The 18,162-nt window shown below is 38.6% G+C and overlaps 1 protein-coding gene across 1 annotated transcript in view; it reads left to right on the forward strand.

Annotated features, from left to right (window-relative positions):
• The window catches only part of LOC134750792 (cytochrome P450 4C1-like), a 44,714-nt gene that overhangs the window by 14,173 nt on the left and 12,379 nt on the right, over nucleotides 1-18,162 (forward strand). The window contains exon 2 of the mRNA XM_063686036.1: nucleotides 17,097-17,186. Within this exon, the coding sequence (XP_063542106.1) occupies nucleotides 17,097-17,186 (90 nt within the window). The remainder of the gene's footprint in view (nucleotides 1-17,096; nucleotides 17,187-18,162) is intronic.

Consider the following 18,162-nt stretch of genomic DNA (forward strand, 5'->3'; position numbering starts at 1 on the left):
TATGACGTTCCTGATGAATTGGTCGTGTCGTATCAGGTGGCCGATCATTTTTCCTCTCCTATTCTTAATAATGGTCATTATACATCTCTTTTAGTACTGCTTTTCCCATAATATTACTTTGCTGAATTTATTTTCGCATAATATTATTTGGCAGAAAACCCTAACCTAATCCACTTAGGAAATTCTGCTAAATGAATATTATGCGAAAAGACTATTATGGCAAGTATATTTATGCGAAAGTAACATTCGACTAAAAGTTTTCTGCAATACGTGTTATGCGAAGTGTATTTCTGAGAAATAATATTCTGCCAGATGCGGGTCACCCCTAGGTATACCTTAGAACGCCTAAGGGATACCTTGGCATTTTCAAGCACCTCGACATCCATGCCACCTTGTCGTGCGTTGTAATGAAAAATTGCTTCAAGCAAGCAAGCTAGGTTAAAAGGTCAAATGCGAGGTATTTTCCCATAAATGAAAATTATGAAAATTATGTGTTGCCACTTTTCTGTATGCATGACATTGACCTGTTATTATTATTCTCTATTATTATTACTAATACTTATTTTTTAGTCTGACATTTTTATACTTTTATTTTAATTTTATAGGTTTTAATGACATGCACATTGAGAGTCAAAGAGTATTGTACGCCAAATTCAGGCTGATTGTGATGTAACCAAATACTAACCCTACCACCATTTATAACCACTCACATTCAAACAATAAAAAATTTGTATTTGTATTTGTATTAAATAATGAGATAAGATTACTCAACCCACACGGACCCCCATAGGGTCCAAACAAAAAAAGCGGTAAAACGAGGAAAATAAGAATATATTGGACCTCTGTGTTTCTATTAAGCGAATCCCTTTATTGATCAATAAAACAGAGATGCCATGCAAGATAACAAGCAAGTATGACTATAGAACAAAAACCGGCCAAGTGCGAGTCGGACTCGCGTTCCAAGGGTTCCGTACATTACACAATTTAAACAATGTATTTTTTAAGTGAAATGTCTTTAAAAAACCCGTAGGGGTCGGATCAAAAGCTAAGTAATTAAGTCCGACTCACGCTTGACTGCACATTTCTAATAGGTTTTCCGGTGATCTATTTTGTGTATTTTTTTCAAAATTTTTGACACAGTAGTTTCGGTGATAAAGGGGGGGGTGAATGGTCATTTTTTGCCTATTTTCTTGAATAACTTCTAAACTATTTATCTTAAAATTATAAAAAAATATATTTGAGATTCTCACAATGAGCTCTTTCATTTGATATGTAACACGATATAGTTTGATAAACTTTATTTTTTGCCCACCTGACCTTCAAACCCTGGGGTCCCAACCGACCGTGATTTCCGATTTTCGCGCTATGCGCCTCGGATTTGAAGATTTATACCTACTCGGTCACGTCATCGTCAGTCACGTAGTCTCAGAATCCAGTTCCGACAAAGACAAACGTGATGGAATAATGTGCTGTCGGGACAGCCCGCATGATTACACACTTTTATAAAGCACGATTACGACACGACTATACTCCTCTTGGTCACATTAGTTACGTAACCTCAGAATCTAGCTCCAACCAAGAGAAACGTGATGGAATAATGTGCTGTCAGGACAGCCCTCATGTTAACACATTTTTATACGGCACGATTACGACACGACTATACTCTTCTCAGTCACATTAGTTACGTAGCCTCAGAATATAGCTCCAACCAAGAGAGACGTGATGGAATAATACGACACGACTAGTTATTTTATCGGATTTACGGAATGCTCTTTTTAGACTAAATGAAAATGCTTACACGGCATGGTATGGTGTTAATTTTTAGGAACGATAAATTGTGATAATTTGTTGTTATAGCGGCAACAGAAATACATCACCTGTGAAAATTTCAACTTTCTAGCTATCACGGTTCATGACTTTCATGAGATACAGTTTGGTGACAGAAAGACGGACAGACAGACAGACGGACAGTGGAGTCTTAGTAATAGGGTCCCGTTTTTACCCTTTGGGTACGGAACCCTAATAACGACTGACTGCAATGTCTGTTATTTATCAATATATATATCTACGCGGATTGGGACAGTATTTAACTTATCGGTGAAAGAAAATATAACGAGAAAATTAGGCTCAATTTATCAGAGAGTAATACCGTACCCGTCTCTTATAAACGTCTTTTTCTAAAATCGATTCAGACTACAAACAGTTCGCTAACAAGAACCCGCAGCTGGATGTACCACTGATGTGTTCTCTGATTGTTCCTACGCATAACAGACAACACACATTGTGAAATCAGGTTGATTTGGAATCGCAATCAACATATTTTTTTGCGGTTAAACATACAAAATTACATGCTGGTTAAATTTTATAGGTAATACAAAGGGAATACGATTAATAAGTTTATATCAATGTTCAGCGTCAGGGGCAAATATCCAATTTTTTTTTATAAAAAAATGGTTGTCTGTAAAAACGGTTTACGAACGATAATTTCGGAAAAAAATGTCCTTGTATAATCTACATAAAATTGTTTACAAGAAAGATTTTATACACTTTTTCGCTAGGATCAATATTTAAAAAGATATTAAACGAGAATGTTAATTAAAATGTATTCTATCGTTTTTTTCTCTCGGTCTCGGCTAGTCCCCTGAAACACTTAAATATTTACCTATTTTCTGCTCTGTCAATACTAGGAGTCCTGACTTCTATTAAAGGGTTCATAGTAGCCATTACCCTAAACCTCCCGAAATCCGGACAACAAATGCCCATAAACAAATCTAAATGGTGCCGTTTCGCCTCAGGTGTCTGCAATCACCCCTAAGCCTTAAGTGCCGGTCTGAGACGTTTACGTTTACCTGACATTAATCTTTTCGGGTCAGAAGGAGCAATCAGTCTTAGGAGTTTATTAGATGGTGCAAAAGTTAGCTAAAAATCCAAAAAGGACTGTTTCTAGCTAACTTTGCATCAATTTGGCAGTGACGAAGTGTGGTAGCGCCTTATAAACATAATTTCATAGGAATTTGGCGCTTATAGTAACACTCCCATACTTTGTCGTTAAGGGGATCCCATGCCCCAATGACCTTCGATTTGAATCCCTTAGATTTCTAATGTTTTTTGTAGCTTATCATATTAACATCAACGGATTTTAGCAATATAGTATAGTTACTTCAAAGTTCATTGTTTTCGAAATATTTGGCATCAAAGTTGAACAATTTTAGGCCAAAAAACTGGTTTTCTGGCCATAACTTTTGTGTCAATTAGTTTAAAATTAAAACCTTAGACAAATTTTAGAGACGTCTAAGACGAACCCAAATATGTAGATTTCGTATAAGTAAGATCTTTCACATCAATCGAGATACGAAAAAAGTGTTGTTTTAGACAATGTTTAAAACAATCATAAATAAAAAAGTATTCATTTTTTTCACAAGTCGGTAGACAAAAATGGAGATAAAAGATTGAAGAACCGATAGCCGCTTGTCTTATAATTCTATATGTAGTGCAAAAGTAGGAGATACGCTTCAAAACTTGTCAAAAATCGATGAAAACCTCAGGTAGCCCCTTATAGTCTATGCATTATTGCGTTCCGACCCAAAGGCTTAAAACGGAACCCTATTACTAAGACTCCGATTTCCGTCCGTCTGTCTGTCCGTCTGTCACCAGGCTGTATCTCATGAACCATGATAGACAGTTGAAATTTTCACAGATGATGTATTTCTGTTGCCGCTATAACAACAAATACTAAAAACAGAATAAAATAAATATTTCAGTGGTGGGGCTTCCATACAACAAACGATTTTTTTTGCCGTTTTATGCGTAATGGTACGGAACCCTTCGTGCGCGAGTCCGACTCGCACTTGGCCGGTTTTTTTTTAACGTTTTGTCTTGTTTTCTTGTATTTGTTTAATACATTACCTAATTACTAAATATCTTGTTTTCACATTCTCTAATATTACCTAAGTGAAAATTAAAGAGCTAGCTTCATTCGTAATGGTCCACGGGCACCCTACTGCAGGGACCGGACAACCCTTTCCGCGATAAAACCCTTTCAATGGGCAACACTTAAACACGGCTAACACATTGAAAGACTTTCCCTTTTGAACTGCAAGCCCATTCATACCCTTACCTTTGACTAACCCTTACCGAAAAGCTAACCAAAAATAAGGCTAGCCCTTAATAAGGGTTACCCTTATCTTTAAGCGCTTTTTATAAAGGTTTCCCTTTGCGTGAAAGAGACAGGATTAGTATATATCTACGGTAGTGTATGAAAAGGAAAGAAAATACGTGCCTAGTCAAAGAACGCCGCCGTCGCCGCCGACGATCGCTCGGATTCGAAGTAATGTGTGCTTTATGAACAAGGTAGACGACTTAAATTAGCACGCTTATATGCTAAAAGGGAAGCCCTTTATAAGGCTAACCCTTATAAGCAATATGCAAGGTGTTGGTGAGCGGATGATAAGGGTTTTGTAAGGGTATTTGAGCTACCGATTACTCAAATGTGGTAGCTTTATATAAGGGTTTTTAAAACCAAAACAAAGGGTTTTGTCTGGCAAAGGGTATGGTGAGTTAAGCCTTATGCAATACCCTTATAAAACCCCGATAAGGGATAGCGGGCCGGTCCCTGCCCTACTGTCATTCCCAATGGTCCATAAAAGGGCGAAAACGAGCAATGTGAGAGTAAATAATGTACCAAGAAGACGAGAAATGCTATTGGCAGTTTAAGTCACAGTAATGCTTTATGAAACAGTACGCTAAGAAACGCAAGAACAAGAGTTAATAATGTACCAAGGGTTCTTCTTTTAGTTTCTTACACTGTATTCCAAGTACCTACCCAACATATTTTTGCATAATCAACCATTCTATGTTGTTGTCGACACCGGTAGTCCTTAAGACTTGACGGTGATTAGTTTGACTCTGAATAAACATTATTCATGTTAATTAGTGGTAAGCGGTGTGGGCCACACATATTGTAGACATTGTAGTAATTAGTATAATATGTATTACTTGTAGTGGCTGTTTGTTTACCTAAATAAATTGAAAAAAAAAAAAAAAAAAGGTTGTGACAGATGAGAGTTGTCATTGTCGATTTTTTGGAAACTTAACTGTTAGCGAGCTCGCAATAGTGCGATTTTGTTAGCTAGTAATTATTTGAACTAACAAACGCGCGCTATTGCGAGCTCGTAATTAGTTAATAGATTTCAAACAATCGACGATGTGACAACTCTCCTCTGTCACAGCTCACCTCGGTCTCCCTAACTATCGCTAGTAATTGAGCTTATTACTAATTACTTAGTTAGTAAGTTACGTAGATAAGAATGTAGTTAATTAGTGAGTATTAAGTTGCAGTGCCCTACAGGGTTCATAGCTGATCAAAATTATTATGTAACATCTTATTATGTACCTATGAAGGCAATAAATGACTGAATACTGAATTGAGTAGGTAAAGTAATTGTAACGCTCCGAGCATGCACAAATAGACAAGGATTATACAAGATTTCCCCCTACTATTTTCAAAGCTATAGTTACTACGACCATGCGTTGTATTTTCATAGCGTTTTCGACGTTGCCAGTTCGGAACATTGTATTTGTAACATGGCGATGTCACGCCGAAGGTGGAATAGTCTTTCTAAATTTTTATGACTTTTAGAATCAAACCAAGCTAACATTGCATGGCATTGCAATGACACAGTGTGACAATATAAATAAAATAAAATATAAATAAATATTATAGCGACATTCTTACATAAATTGACTAAGTCCCCCTGGAAGCTCAATAAGGCTTGTGATGTGGGTACTCAGACAACGATATATATATAATATACAAATACTAAATCACATTTACAATCGGGTCTATCGCGAATTTATTTTGTTACCTTTATTTACCGACGTTTCGACACAGGTTTCACTGGTCGTGGTCGCGGATAACTGACGTCCCAGCAAAATGTCAAAACAGAGATTTGTGTGACCACACACAAATCTCACACACACAAATCACACACACAAAATGGTCACACAAATCTCTGTTTTGACATTTTGCTGGGACGTCAGTTAGCCGCGGCCACGACCAGTGAAACCTGTGTCGAAACGTCGGTAAATAAAGGTAACAAAATAAATTCGCGATAGACCCGATTGTAAATGTGATTTAATATGTGTTCAAAACGCTAAAGTTTTAAATGTTATATACAAATTTAATACTATACATAGAAAATATCCATGACTCGGGAACAAATATCTGTGCTCATCCGCTTCATCCGCGACGATCCGCTTAAAAGGCAGGGTCAACTTTCTATGAAAATAAGACCTATTTACTGACACTACCTCACTTTGTTCTGTATAGCATGAGTAGAATGAGCCCAAGAATGTCCAGATTTGAAAGAATCAGGTTTTCAATATTTATTGTAGAAAACGCCCAAATATGACTAATGATGTGTAGACAATTTTTCCCCTACTGTTTTCAAAGCTACACTACATCTAACACCATCTGTCTGAATCAATAAACGCCATTGAGTTATAAAGCCCATGTAAATTGACCCGAGCCGACGCTAAAAGGCGTCTTTCAAAACCATTGACTTATACACGGTGGCTAAAAAATAAGTGCATTCCCGTTGCCAGGGAGGTTTTGTGATTATACTGAGCAACTTTTACTATGGGACAAACCACGAAATTGCGAAAAAAATTTGGCTGTTTCATACATTTCCATTGTCCATTTTCTATGGGAGGGTAAAAAAAAAAAATGCGGTTTCGTGGTTGGTCCCATAGTAAAAGTTGCTCAGTATAATTCCAAAACCTCCCTGGTAACAGTAATGCACTTATTTTTTAGCCACCGTCCTGTATATTACTTCGTAAATACTGGCCTTACGGGCACTGAGAATGTTGCCAGTTCAGCGGTGTCATTTTGGGTGGCACGCACGAATTCGAGCCAATCGTGCTGCCTAACGCAACTGTTGCGACCAATCGCGCGCGTGAAGCGAACTTCGCCAACCGCGTTGTAGCATTCCACCTAGGCACACCAAACGAGAATGTTCGGTCGAAATTATAAGAACGGGCCTATCTTTACTTCTGAAATCATCGTTCAAAACATAATGAATCGCAACATGCGTTGAATTATTACGTAGCGTTTTCGATGTTGCCAGCTCGCAACATTGTATTTGTAACATGCTGATATCATGTGGAAAGTGAAATAATTAACTTTTGTATGATTTGTAAGTACATATCAATTATATAATCTGTGCGTGCGCTGTTGGTGGTGACTTTCAATCCGGAGGTCGCGGGTTTGAACCCTGCGGCCCGTAACAATAAGTATTTCGGTACTTATGTACAATAAGTTTTTCGGTACTTATGTACAATAAATTTTTCGGTACTTATGTACCTACAATAAGTTTTTCGGTACTTATGTACGAAATATCATTTTGATATTTGCGTCGTTTTTCGGTGAAGGAAAACATCGTGAGAAAACCGGACTGTAGTAGAAATTTATTGGAAGATTTCACAAGTAGAGAAATAAAGAACTTTCCCCATATATCATCATCATCATCATCATGTCAGCCGATAGACGTCCACTGCTGGACATAGGCCTCCCCCAAGGCTCGCCACTCCGACCGATCCTGTGCCGCTCGCAACCACCGAATTCCCGCGACCTTCACCAGGTCGTCGCTCCATCTCGTTGGAGGCCTACCGGCAGTTCGTCTTCCGGTACGCGGACGCCACTCCAGAACCTTCCGGCCCCACGGTCCCCATATATAAAAACTGATATTTCTCCACGTGCAATCTTTTTCTCATGTTGTCTCTCAGGCGCTTGTCGCACTAATGCAGAAACTGGCAGAAAAAAACGCATTCAATTAAGTTTCTGAAGTGTCAAAACGATTAGTTACTATGGAATTTATAATATGAGACACATATATTATGTGACGTAACGGTCAAATTACCTATTTTTGCCAATAACTTTTTAGCACATTAATTCGTGCAAGCTGTGAAATATTATATTTAACTACAGTTAAAATCCAATATGGATTTGTCTTTCAATGTCGTAAAATTTACTCGTTATCGTTTTTCCCGTGGATTTTCTTTTATTCTCATTGCCAACATCTCATTCGTCTTCATCTCTTTTAGATGAAACAAATGAATGATCACGTCGTAAAATACGATAGTTCGTAAAAATCTGATGACATACCAAATATAAAAGTTTAAAGTCTGCAGAATACCGTATAGCTTAGTATTTTATAGCTGACGACTTTGGCAGTTGTAACGAAGTACCTAGTATTTTACGCCTCACTTCAAAAAACCATTACTAGTCCTAGTTACACTTCTAAAATCACTCTTACGCCAATATTCATAAAGCTGACATTCCTTCCGCCCATGCCGGTATGATGCTTTTGTGTAGTTATCCTAGGAAGCAGGGACCGGCCCGCTATCCCTTATCGGGGTTTTATAAGGGTATTGCATAAGGCTTAACTCACCATACCCTTTGCGAGACGAAACCCTTTGTTTTGGTTTTAAAAACCCTTATATAAAGCTACCACATTTGAGTAATCGGTAGCCCAAATACCCTTACAAAACCCTTATCATCCGCTCACCAACACCTTGCATATTGCTTATAAGGGTTAGCCTTATAAAAGGGCTTCCCTTTTAGCATATAAGCGTGCTAATTTAAGTCGTCTACCTTGTTCATAAAGCACACATTACTTCGAATCCGAGCGATCGTCGGCGGCGACGGCGGCGTTCTTAGACTAGGCACGCATTTTCTTTCCTTTTCATACACTACCGTAGATATATACTAATCCTGTCTCTTTCACGCAAAGGGAAACCTTTATAAAAAGCGCTTAAAGATAAGGGTAACCCTTATTAAGAGCTAGCCTTATATTTGGTTAGCTTTTCAATAAGGGTAAGTCAAAGGTAAGGGTATGAATGGGCTTGCAGTTTAAAAGGGAAAGTCTTTCAATGTGTTAGCCGTGTTTAAGTGTCGCCCATTGAAAGGGTTTTATCGCGGAAAGGGTTGTCCGGTCCCTGCTAGGAAGTAAATCTAGGAAAAGCTCCAGGATATCATAACATTGGGAAGGCTTAGCGTGAACCGCGGAAATCGTTTTAAAATGTTCGTAAAACATCCATCCATTGTTTTTTATCGCGTATAAATATATATCTTTACTTGAAAATAATTGTAGTGTCTAACTAGCCTTATGAACCGTTTTTGCATGTACAACCAGCCTTAAAGTTTGTAGTCTATGATTGTTCATTATTTTAGTATGTGGGTATTTCTGCACTTTGTAATTTTTCCTCAGTCACCCGTTGACCACGAACGCTGTAAAGGGTTCGAAACGTCGGGATGTATTATAAATTCAATATACGCGATATAATCCGTTTCCATAGTTTTATTTCATGAGTAACTATCGCGGTAACCGAAGACAATATTATGTTCGTAAAAGTAAATCTTAAAACCAACGAAATAAATGAATTTGGACCAAGCTGACTCTGCAGAAACTTTGTAATGGCAAAGTGTGGAAGTATTCCTAAAAATGACAAATTTATTTTAAGACTAGCGACCCGCCCCGGCTTTGCACGGGTTACACAAAACCTTAACTCCTAAACCTTCCTCAAGAATCACTCTATTGATAGGTGAAAACCGCATGGAAATTCGTTCAGTAGTTTTCGAGTTTATCGCTAACATACATACACACAGACAGACGCGGCGCGGGGCTTTGTTTTATAAGATGTAGTGATATTGGGGTCCCGTTGTTTGACATAATTATTGAGTCATAATGTAATTATTAGTCATAATTCTGAAACCGTTAACTTTTCAGGATTTTCCTCAGGTTATCCTATAGATAGGTTAGGTTAGGTTTGTTTAGAGATGTGCCAGCGAGAATGTTCTCGCTCTCGGGAATTCCTTCTCTTGGAAATTTCCGCACTTTCTCGAGAACATTCTCTTGGATGAGAATTACCGAGAAAGTTATAAAAATTTGCAAAAAAGTTAATGTTCGTTTATCATTATTTAAGTAATTAATAGACATCCGCAAACATTCAAATGTAATAGTATATTATAACGGCGAACAGAGAAAAAAAATGAAGTGGCAGTTCATGGCCTTCACTAAATTAAAAAGCTACTTTGTTTCACTCCCTGGAGTGAGGAAAGTCGCACTCGCACTCCCTGGAGTGAGGAATGTTGTTGTTGTTTGAGCTGCTGAGGTGAAAATAAATTGCTGGTTTAAAGAGCTCGTAACTCAATGGAAGATTTTAAGGACATACGGCGATATTGTGTTTATAACGTACAAAAGGATCTACCCGCCAATATTTATGGAAAACAGATTAAAAAAATCCTTTTAAACATGTCATGTAAGATTTAACAATAATATTATGTTACTTAAATATTTATTACACTTATTTTCAACTGCGTGTATCACTCAACTCCGCATAAATTAAAAGGCATACCGGTTTTTGGTCACACCTTTTTCCTCATGCAAATCCATGCTTCGAAATTACGTTTTTATGACGTCTACGCAAAGAAGGAAAAGTTTGCAAATAATGGATTTAAAAAAATGTATTAATTAACTGGGTTTGTTGTTTGTTAAGGTTACATCCGAATGGCGGTTGCGGTTGCTGTTGCTATTGCAGCGCTGACGCGGGCGATATAACTGTCCATTTCTTTGATAAAAATATTTGTGTGTACACAACTTTGGGAACAAATCAAATTATTTTATTAAATACCTATTGTATATATTTTTTTAAGTAAAGGAAGGAATTCGTATAGAAGATGCAAGCGCGTACTGCTCGCTCTTAGGCTATGGTCTCCTATTTTAGGCCCGGGTCTGCAACAAACGCCGTAGGTCATGTCTGGCGTGACGCTGTACGGAATCATAAGCATTCGTACGTCGCGTAGAGCGTCACGCCGGACGTGACCTACGGCGTTTGTTGCAGACCCGGGCCTTAGAGTTGGTCAAAGACGCCTAGTCTTAGTAAGATGGCATATAGTCGAGAAATTGGGACCGGTTCCTCCGTGGCGGGGTGGCTTAGGGGTTCAAGGCCGGATTGCTAAAGACGCCGGTTCGAATCCAGCCTTCACCACTGGAGGGCTTCGTCACTTTTTCTTTAATATATGACATCTATTTCAGTTTATTATTTGTGTGTATTTTGTGCATTTCTCCAGAAATTTCCTACGTCGCACAGCTAAACTGTGAAACGGACTCTCGCCCGAGGCACTTCCGCACTGATACGACCTTCTAACATATCGACGGTGGAAATTTCAAATGTTGTAAGGAACATACGGCCATATATTATGTCCCTTACGACATTTGAAATTTCGACCGTTGATATTTGACGCTGAGAGACGTCCGGTCGGAAGGCCTAGGTACCGGTGGATCGATGAGGTCCAGAAGGACCTATGTGACATCCAAGCGGCTGAATGGCGTCGGATCGCACAGGATAGGAACGAATGGCGAAACCTAGTATCGGAGGCCAAGATCCACTTCGGGCTTCGGGTCGCTGGGTGGCTGGTTGGGTGGATGGTGTTGTGGTTCATTTCTGACGATCACAATGTAGATTCTTATAAATTGACATTAAAGTAATTTGTACTGTAATCATATGTTGTGAAATAAATATATCTAATCTAATCTAATCTATTTGACGCTGGCAACGCACTTGCGTCCACTTTGATACAAATACAAATACAAATTTTTATTGTTTGAATGTGAGTGGTTATAAATGGTGGTAGGGTTAGTATTTGGTTACATCACAATCAGCCTGAATTTGGCGTACAATACTCTTTGACTCTCAATGTGCATGTCATTAAAACCTATAAAATTAAAATAAAAGTATAAAAATGTCAGACAAAAAAATAAGTTATTAGTAATAATAATAGAGAATAATATGAATGATATTGCAGTTGTCCATGGGTGTAACTGCTTACCAACAGACGATTCGTCTGTTTGTTTGCCTCTTCATCATAAAAACCTACAAAGTTTACGGTACGACGGCACCAATAGAGTTATTCGTGAGAGATTATTCGAAATTTTGCTTATAAATGTATTGCAAACCTTTTACTAAAAGCAATGATGAGGAAAATCCAATCATTTTATATCACACAAAGTTACTGTACCGTACTGTACTGTATAATAATATAGGTATATAATTTATTATCAAGATTACCTCGTAAATAGATGTTGGATCTCTGACCGATTTTGGGATATTTTCCGAACTTTCTTTAATAAAAATGCATACATTTAATGTACAATTAATTAATTTCTTATGAAATAAAGTTTCTTATAGGCAAACTCAATATTTTAACCTCAACTACATACTTACCAGCAGTTTCACAAAGGAATGTATTTGGCATAAATTTCATTTTTGCTACATTCTTTTATCGCTGACTGTACTAACTAATACTCTTCGAGGTAATTCTATAATGTAACTAGCTGTTGCCCGCGACTTCGTACGCGTGGATTTGTATGTTGATGGTTATATTCTACATGAGCATAGAATATTATGCAGCAAAAGAGCACGGTTAATGATTTGTTAATTTTTTTTCATACCACGTTGGTGGCAAGCAAACATACGGCCCGCCTGATGGTAAGCGGTCACCGTAGCCTATGGACGCCTGTAACACCAGAGGAGTTACATGCGCGTTGCCGACCCTAACACTCCGCACCCTCGTTGAGCTCTGGCAACCTTGGCAGGAACACGGCATAACAAAATAATAATTTACTTATTTTTCGTTCACCAACGTGCATATGCGCAATAAACCAGCTAGCGATATAACTTGTAAACATAACTATTAAATAAAATAAAATAAAAAACTTACCTGCTTAAGTAATAATACTACCGTACAGAAAGGACACTTCCTACAAACCCGAAGTTTGAGAGCGATTCAGGGTCGAATCATGCTATTCCTTTCTAATGGCACTATCCCTTTTGGCTTTCTAGGGTTGTCAAAATTCAAGTCATTATTTTATCTTTGGTCGTGCACGCAAAGGGACGTCAAGTTGTGCCAATTGCTCGGAGCAATGCTGAGCCGAGCGAAGCCGAGTTTGCCCGAAAGGAGGAGTTTCCCCCCACTGTCCTTACCTACGCATTATGCTAACAAAATCCATTATATGCCAAAAGTGCTTTACATCATTTTGGAAAAGTGCTGATACTCTACAAGTTTAATCGATTTTTATAAAAAATAGCTATTAAGAACCACCGCAAGCAAACTTGCTTTCACGTAAAAAACCGCATCGGAATCGGTCCATCCGCTTGAGAGCTACGATACCGCAGACAGACATTGGCGTCAAACGTATAACACCCCTCTTTATGCGTCGGTGGTGTTAAGTTAAGTATAGCTTTTTGCTAGACTTATATTGACCGGGATATAGACCGTGATTACCTTTTGTATTGTTTTCGAGCTTCCGATATTTCGACGCAGATACATGCATCTTGTTCACGGGAAACTGAAGATAGCGGGTGGGTGTCAAAGTTGTGTAGACCGCGCTCGGTCTACCCTCATGCGCGTAGGCTGCGTTCGCTTTCAACGATACCACCGGGTGCTCATGTCATTGTATGTGCAAAGTTTCATTACAATCCAGCACGTAGTTTTAAAAAGCGGAACTACGTTTGTATGGGAAGTCGCAATTCGGCCGAGCTTGCCGGGAACTAATTTAGTAAAATTTTCATTCTCACAAAACCTGCTACGCAAATGAACAATATCGGTTTAATTTCACATCCATATATAAGGAAAACTCGACAAAGCCATCCAGTAATCATCCAAATTTGCCTTAAACATGTTATCTGTAGTCGTGTTACCGCTGCTGGCTTGTTTTGTGTTGATTTTATATTTGGTGCAGATGAGAAGAAGGAGGTATTTGGAGCTGGCTGCGTTGGTGCCGACGTTTGAGGGGAGGTTGCCGATTGTTGGGCATGTGTATAAGTTGATTGGGGGGAGTGAACGTGAGTTTATTTTATCTTTATTTAAAAAAAAATTTCGATCGTATGACAACATGCACCATGTATGATAGCGGTTAGTTTATATTCTATTTTTTTTGACATTTCATGTGGTACTAAGAAATGTCACGAACACATGAAACGTCATTTTAGTCTACGGAATAAAAAAACAGACCTTAAGTAAAGAAAATCTTTTAAAAAACGGAAGCTTTCGTTTCGTTCCTGTAGGCCGAGCACATGATTGGCGCGACAGTATCTCGCCGCGAGATAGACTACCCGTCTTTTACTAACTGTATGAATTAAAGAGGGACGGGTAGTCTATGTCGCGGCGAGATAATCTCGCGCCAATCATGTGCTAGCCCGGCTGAATTATATATAGTGTGTAAATTCAATCATCATCTTCCTCGCGTTGCCCCGGCATTATGCCACGGCTCATGGGAGCCTGGAGTCCGCTTGGAAACTAATCCTAAGAATTGGCATAGGCACTAGTTTTTACGAAAGCGACTGCCATCTGACTGTTCTGAAACTAAACTAGTTCGTTCGTAAACTTATAGGCCTTATTGGGATTAGTACGGTTTCCTCACGATGTTTTCCTTCACCGAAAGGCGACTGATAAACATGTGCGGTGTAGGGAAAGCAAAACCGGGATACCAGGATCCCGAAATACCGGGATCCCGTACGCAATTTGCGGGATTAATCCCGCGCGTAAATTAAGCGGGATCCCGCGGGATTTGCGGGATTGAGGAGCGACGTGGTTCTTACGTGTTACTAAGTACAAGTAACATGTCTCCTACTGGCGAAAGTTCTTCACGGTGCCTAGATGCATCTGTGGAGGAAGGGGGATAGGACACGGAAGCAGGGACCGGCCCGCTATCCCTTATCGGGGTTTTATAAGGGTATTGCATAAGGCTTAACTCACCATACCCTTTGCCAGACGAAACCCTTTGTTTTGCTTTTAAAACCCCTTATACAAAGCTACCACATTTGAGTAATCGGTAGCCCAAAGACCCTTACAAAACCCTTATCATCCGCTCACCAACACCTTGCATATTGCTTATAAGGGTTAGCCTTATAAAGGGCTTCCCTTTTAGCATATAAGCGTGCTAATTTAAGTCGTCTACCTTGTTCATAAAACACACATTACTTCGAATCCGAGCGATCTTCGGTGGCGACGGCGGCGTTCTTTGACTAGGCACGTATTTTCTTTCCTTTTCATACACTACCGTAGATATATACTAATCCTGTCTCTTTCACGCGAAGGGAAACCTTTATAAAAAGCGCTTAAAGATAAGGGTAACCCTTATTAAGAGCTAGCCTTATTTTTGGTTAGCTTTTCGGTAAGGGTTAGTCAAAGGTAAGGGTATGAATGGGCTTGCAGTTCAAAAGGGAAAGTCTTTCAATGTGTTAGCCGTGTTTAAGTGTCGCCCATTGAAAGGGTTTTATCGCGGAAAGGGTTGTCCGGTCCCTGCACGGAAGGGAATTTCGCCCGAATTTGTCTATTTTTTGCTGTCTTGTGAATTGAGTAATATTTGTTTTGATTAAATATTCAAAAATAAACATTTATTTATATGAAAAAATATTTTTGCTTGTATGTACATACTGTTAAGTATGTTGGAGACAGTGTATAAAGAGTTTCCAAGTACTGGCAGTACAGCAACAGTACCTAGTAGGAAATTTACGCTATGTGAAAGTATTTTTTGAAGGCGGAAGATTCGCAGAGTGCTAAATGAAAGTTGTGTCAAACAGTAATAAAACTGTGGGGCGTATTTTTATTTTTTTATTTTTTAAGAAGTTGAATAAAGAATTTTTCATTTCACTTGCTCGTAAAAGGTGTTACCTATTCACGTAGGCGATGCGGTCCGTAAATCGTAAATTTAGACCTGGAGTTGTAGTGTTTTTTTACGTCACACTTGCTAGGTGATGCGGTCCGTAAATCCAAAATTTACGTGTACCGTAATTAAGCAGAAGTTTTATTTTTTTCCTCTTTTTTTCTCACAAGTGTAATGAGACTTGTGAGGAACATTTGGCGTGCCACAGTACAGGAATGATGAAATCGTGTTTTTAGCCTTCAGTTCACACTCGTTCGTATATTTTTATTTACCGCCCATAATACACAATGTACTATTTCTAAATATTGTTTACTTTTTTTATTAAACCTTCAAATTTAGTACCAATTCGTTAAATTTTATAGTAACTTGCGGGATCCCGCAAATACCAGGATCCCGCGGGACTGAGACTGAGACTGACAATCCCGCTAAATACCGGGATTGAATTCCTCATGCGGGATTGCATTCCCTAATGCGGTGTATGCGTGTATGGTGTATTTTTTTTACTTGCAATGTTTGTTTGTGATATAACGCTTGTTAGAAGTAATAGAACAAATTAAATTATTTTCAGAAAATACACAATCAATCAATCAAACAATCAATCAATCACAATCAATCAATCGATCAATTTTTCTTAGTATATGACATTTATTTCAGTTTATATAACGCTCGGGTCAAATCTTTGCAATCTAAATTAGACCCGTAGACTGTACTTTCGCAGTTTTAATATATATGTATGTAAGTAGAAATATCTGATGGTTGTCAAATTAATATGTACAAATTGCGCTGTTAAATAAATGTTTTTTTTTAAACACTCAGGATTAGGTACTTATACAACATTTTCGCCAAACTGAAGTTTGTTGCGCTCTCACTTTTATCTGTACTTTCTTTCTTGAACTACATACAGAGTACAGAACAAACTATAGTGTCAATTTTTTAATTGGACTACATATAGGTACCTTACTAGGTTTATTTATTATTATTAATAATTAATTTATTAACATTGCTCTAGAACCTAAATGGTCGCGGTTTAAGAGGAATTTCCTCCCGCGGACGCTTCGGCTGTGGAATGAGCTCCCTGCCGAGGTTTTTCCGAGGGGCTACAGTATGGGGTTCTTCAAAAAAGGAGTGTACACGTTTTTAAAGGGTCGGCAACGCGCATGTAATATCTCTGGTGTTGCAGGCGTCCATAGGCTACGGTGACTGCTTACCATCAGGCGGGCCGTATGCTTGTTTGCCACCGTCGTGGTATAAAAAAAAAGTTTATAGGCTAAATTTCTTAAGAATAATAGTTTTTTTAATACTTTATAGCTACCGTGTGGTACATTCTTCTATGCTTTCTTTCCCATCAGTGATAATAATGGTTTGTTCCAGGATTCTGGGAGAATGTCAAACATGCAAGCATAGCGGCTGAAGAGGCAGGCGGCGTCATCGCTCTCTGGGCAGGACCTACCGTGATATTCCGTAAGTAATAAATTAATAATACGTATCCACGGTCCCATCTATTCTATAGTGTTCATTATTTCGATGTTTAAATAAAACATTTTCAATAGAGATGTGCCAATTCTTGGGATTAAATTGTCTAAGCTGTCCTAATTAACATACATCTAATTCTAAAATCACAATCACCCTGTTTAAGCAAATAAATAATTCTCTTATCTTATCTTAAAGTGCAATACACATATGTAAACTAGCAATGGAATTTGCAGAAAATTCTCGAGGTTTCCGAAACATTCATTAGAGATTTCTCAAGTTGTTATAAATATGAATCTTAGACTTATATTGACCGGGATGCGTATAGACCGTGATTACCTTTTGTATTATTTGTGAGCTCCCGATATTTCGACGCAGAATCATTCAAAACTCTATATGAATCTTAATTTGTAAGCACCAGTTGCACCATCCCACGAACCCGGGGTTAACGGGTTAAACCTGGAGTTACCATGGTTAGTTGGTTACCAGTACAATTTGACACTGGGTTAACTGTTTAACTGGTTAACCCCGGGTTGAATGGTGCACTAACGGGTTTATCGCAAAGTTGTTTATATTGTTTACCTTTTATTTCGATGTTTCGACCGACACGGGCCGCATAGCCAACATGCCAATCGCTTACGCTCCGTAGCGATCGAAACGCAACTGTCACTGTCGCAAGCGATAGCGATTGTCACCTTGGCTAGGCCGGCAGGTTACACGGTCGTTGTTCGCGGATGGCGGATGGTGTTGTAAATACTTGTGAAGTTCACACAATAAATACACGCCAGACTCGCCATAAGTTATGATTCAGTATGTGTTCATAATGCGGAAGTTTTAAATGTATATAAACCCTATTATCATAAATATAGTTGGTCAAGCAAATCTTGTCAGTAGAAAAAGGCGCGAAATTCAAATTTACTATGGGACGACAACCCTTCGCGCCTACATTTTTAGGGTTCCGTACCGC

This window comes from Cydia strobilella, chromosome 20 (genome assembly GCF_947568885.1).
Source record: "Cydia strobilella chromosome 20, ilCydStro3.1, whole genome shotgun sequence".
NCBI classification, from domain to species: domain Eukaryota; kingdom Metazoa; phylum Arthropoda; class Insecta; order Lepidoptera; family Tortricidae; genus Cydia; species Cydia strobilella.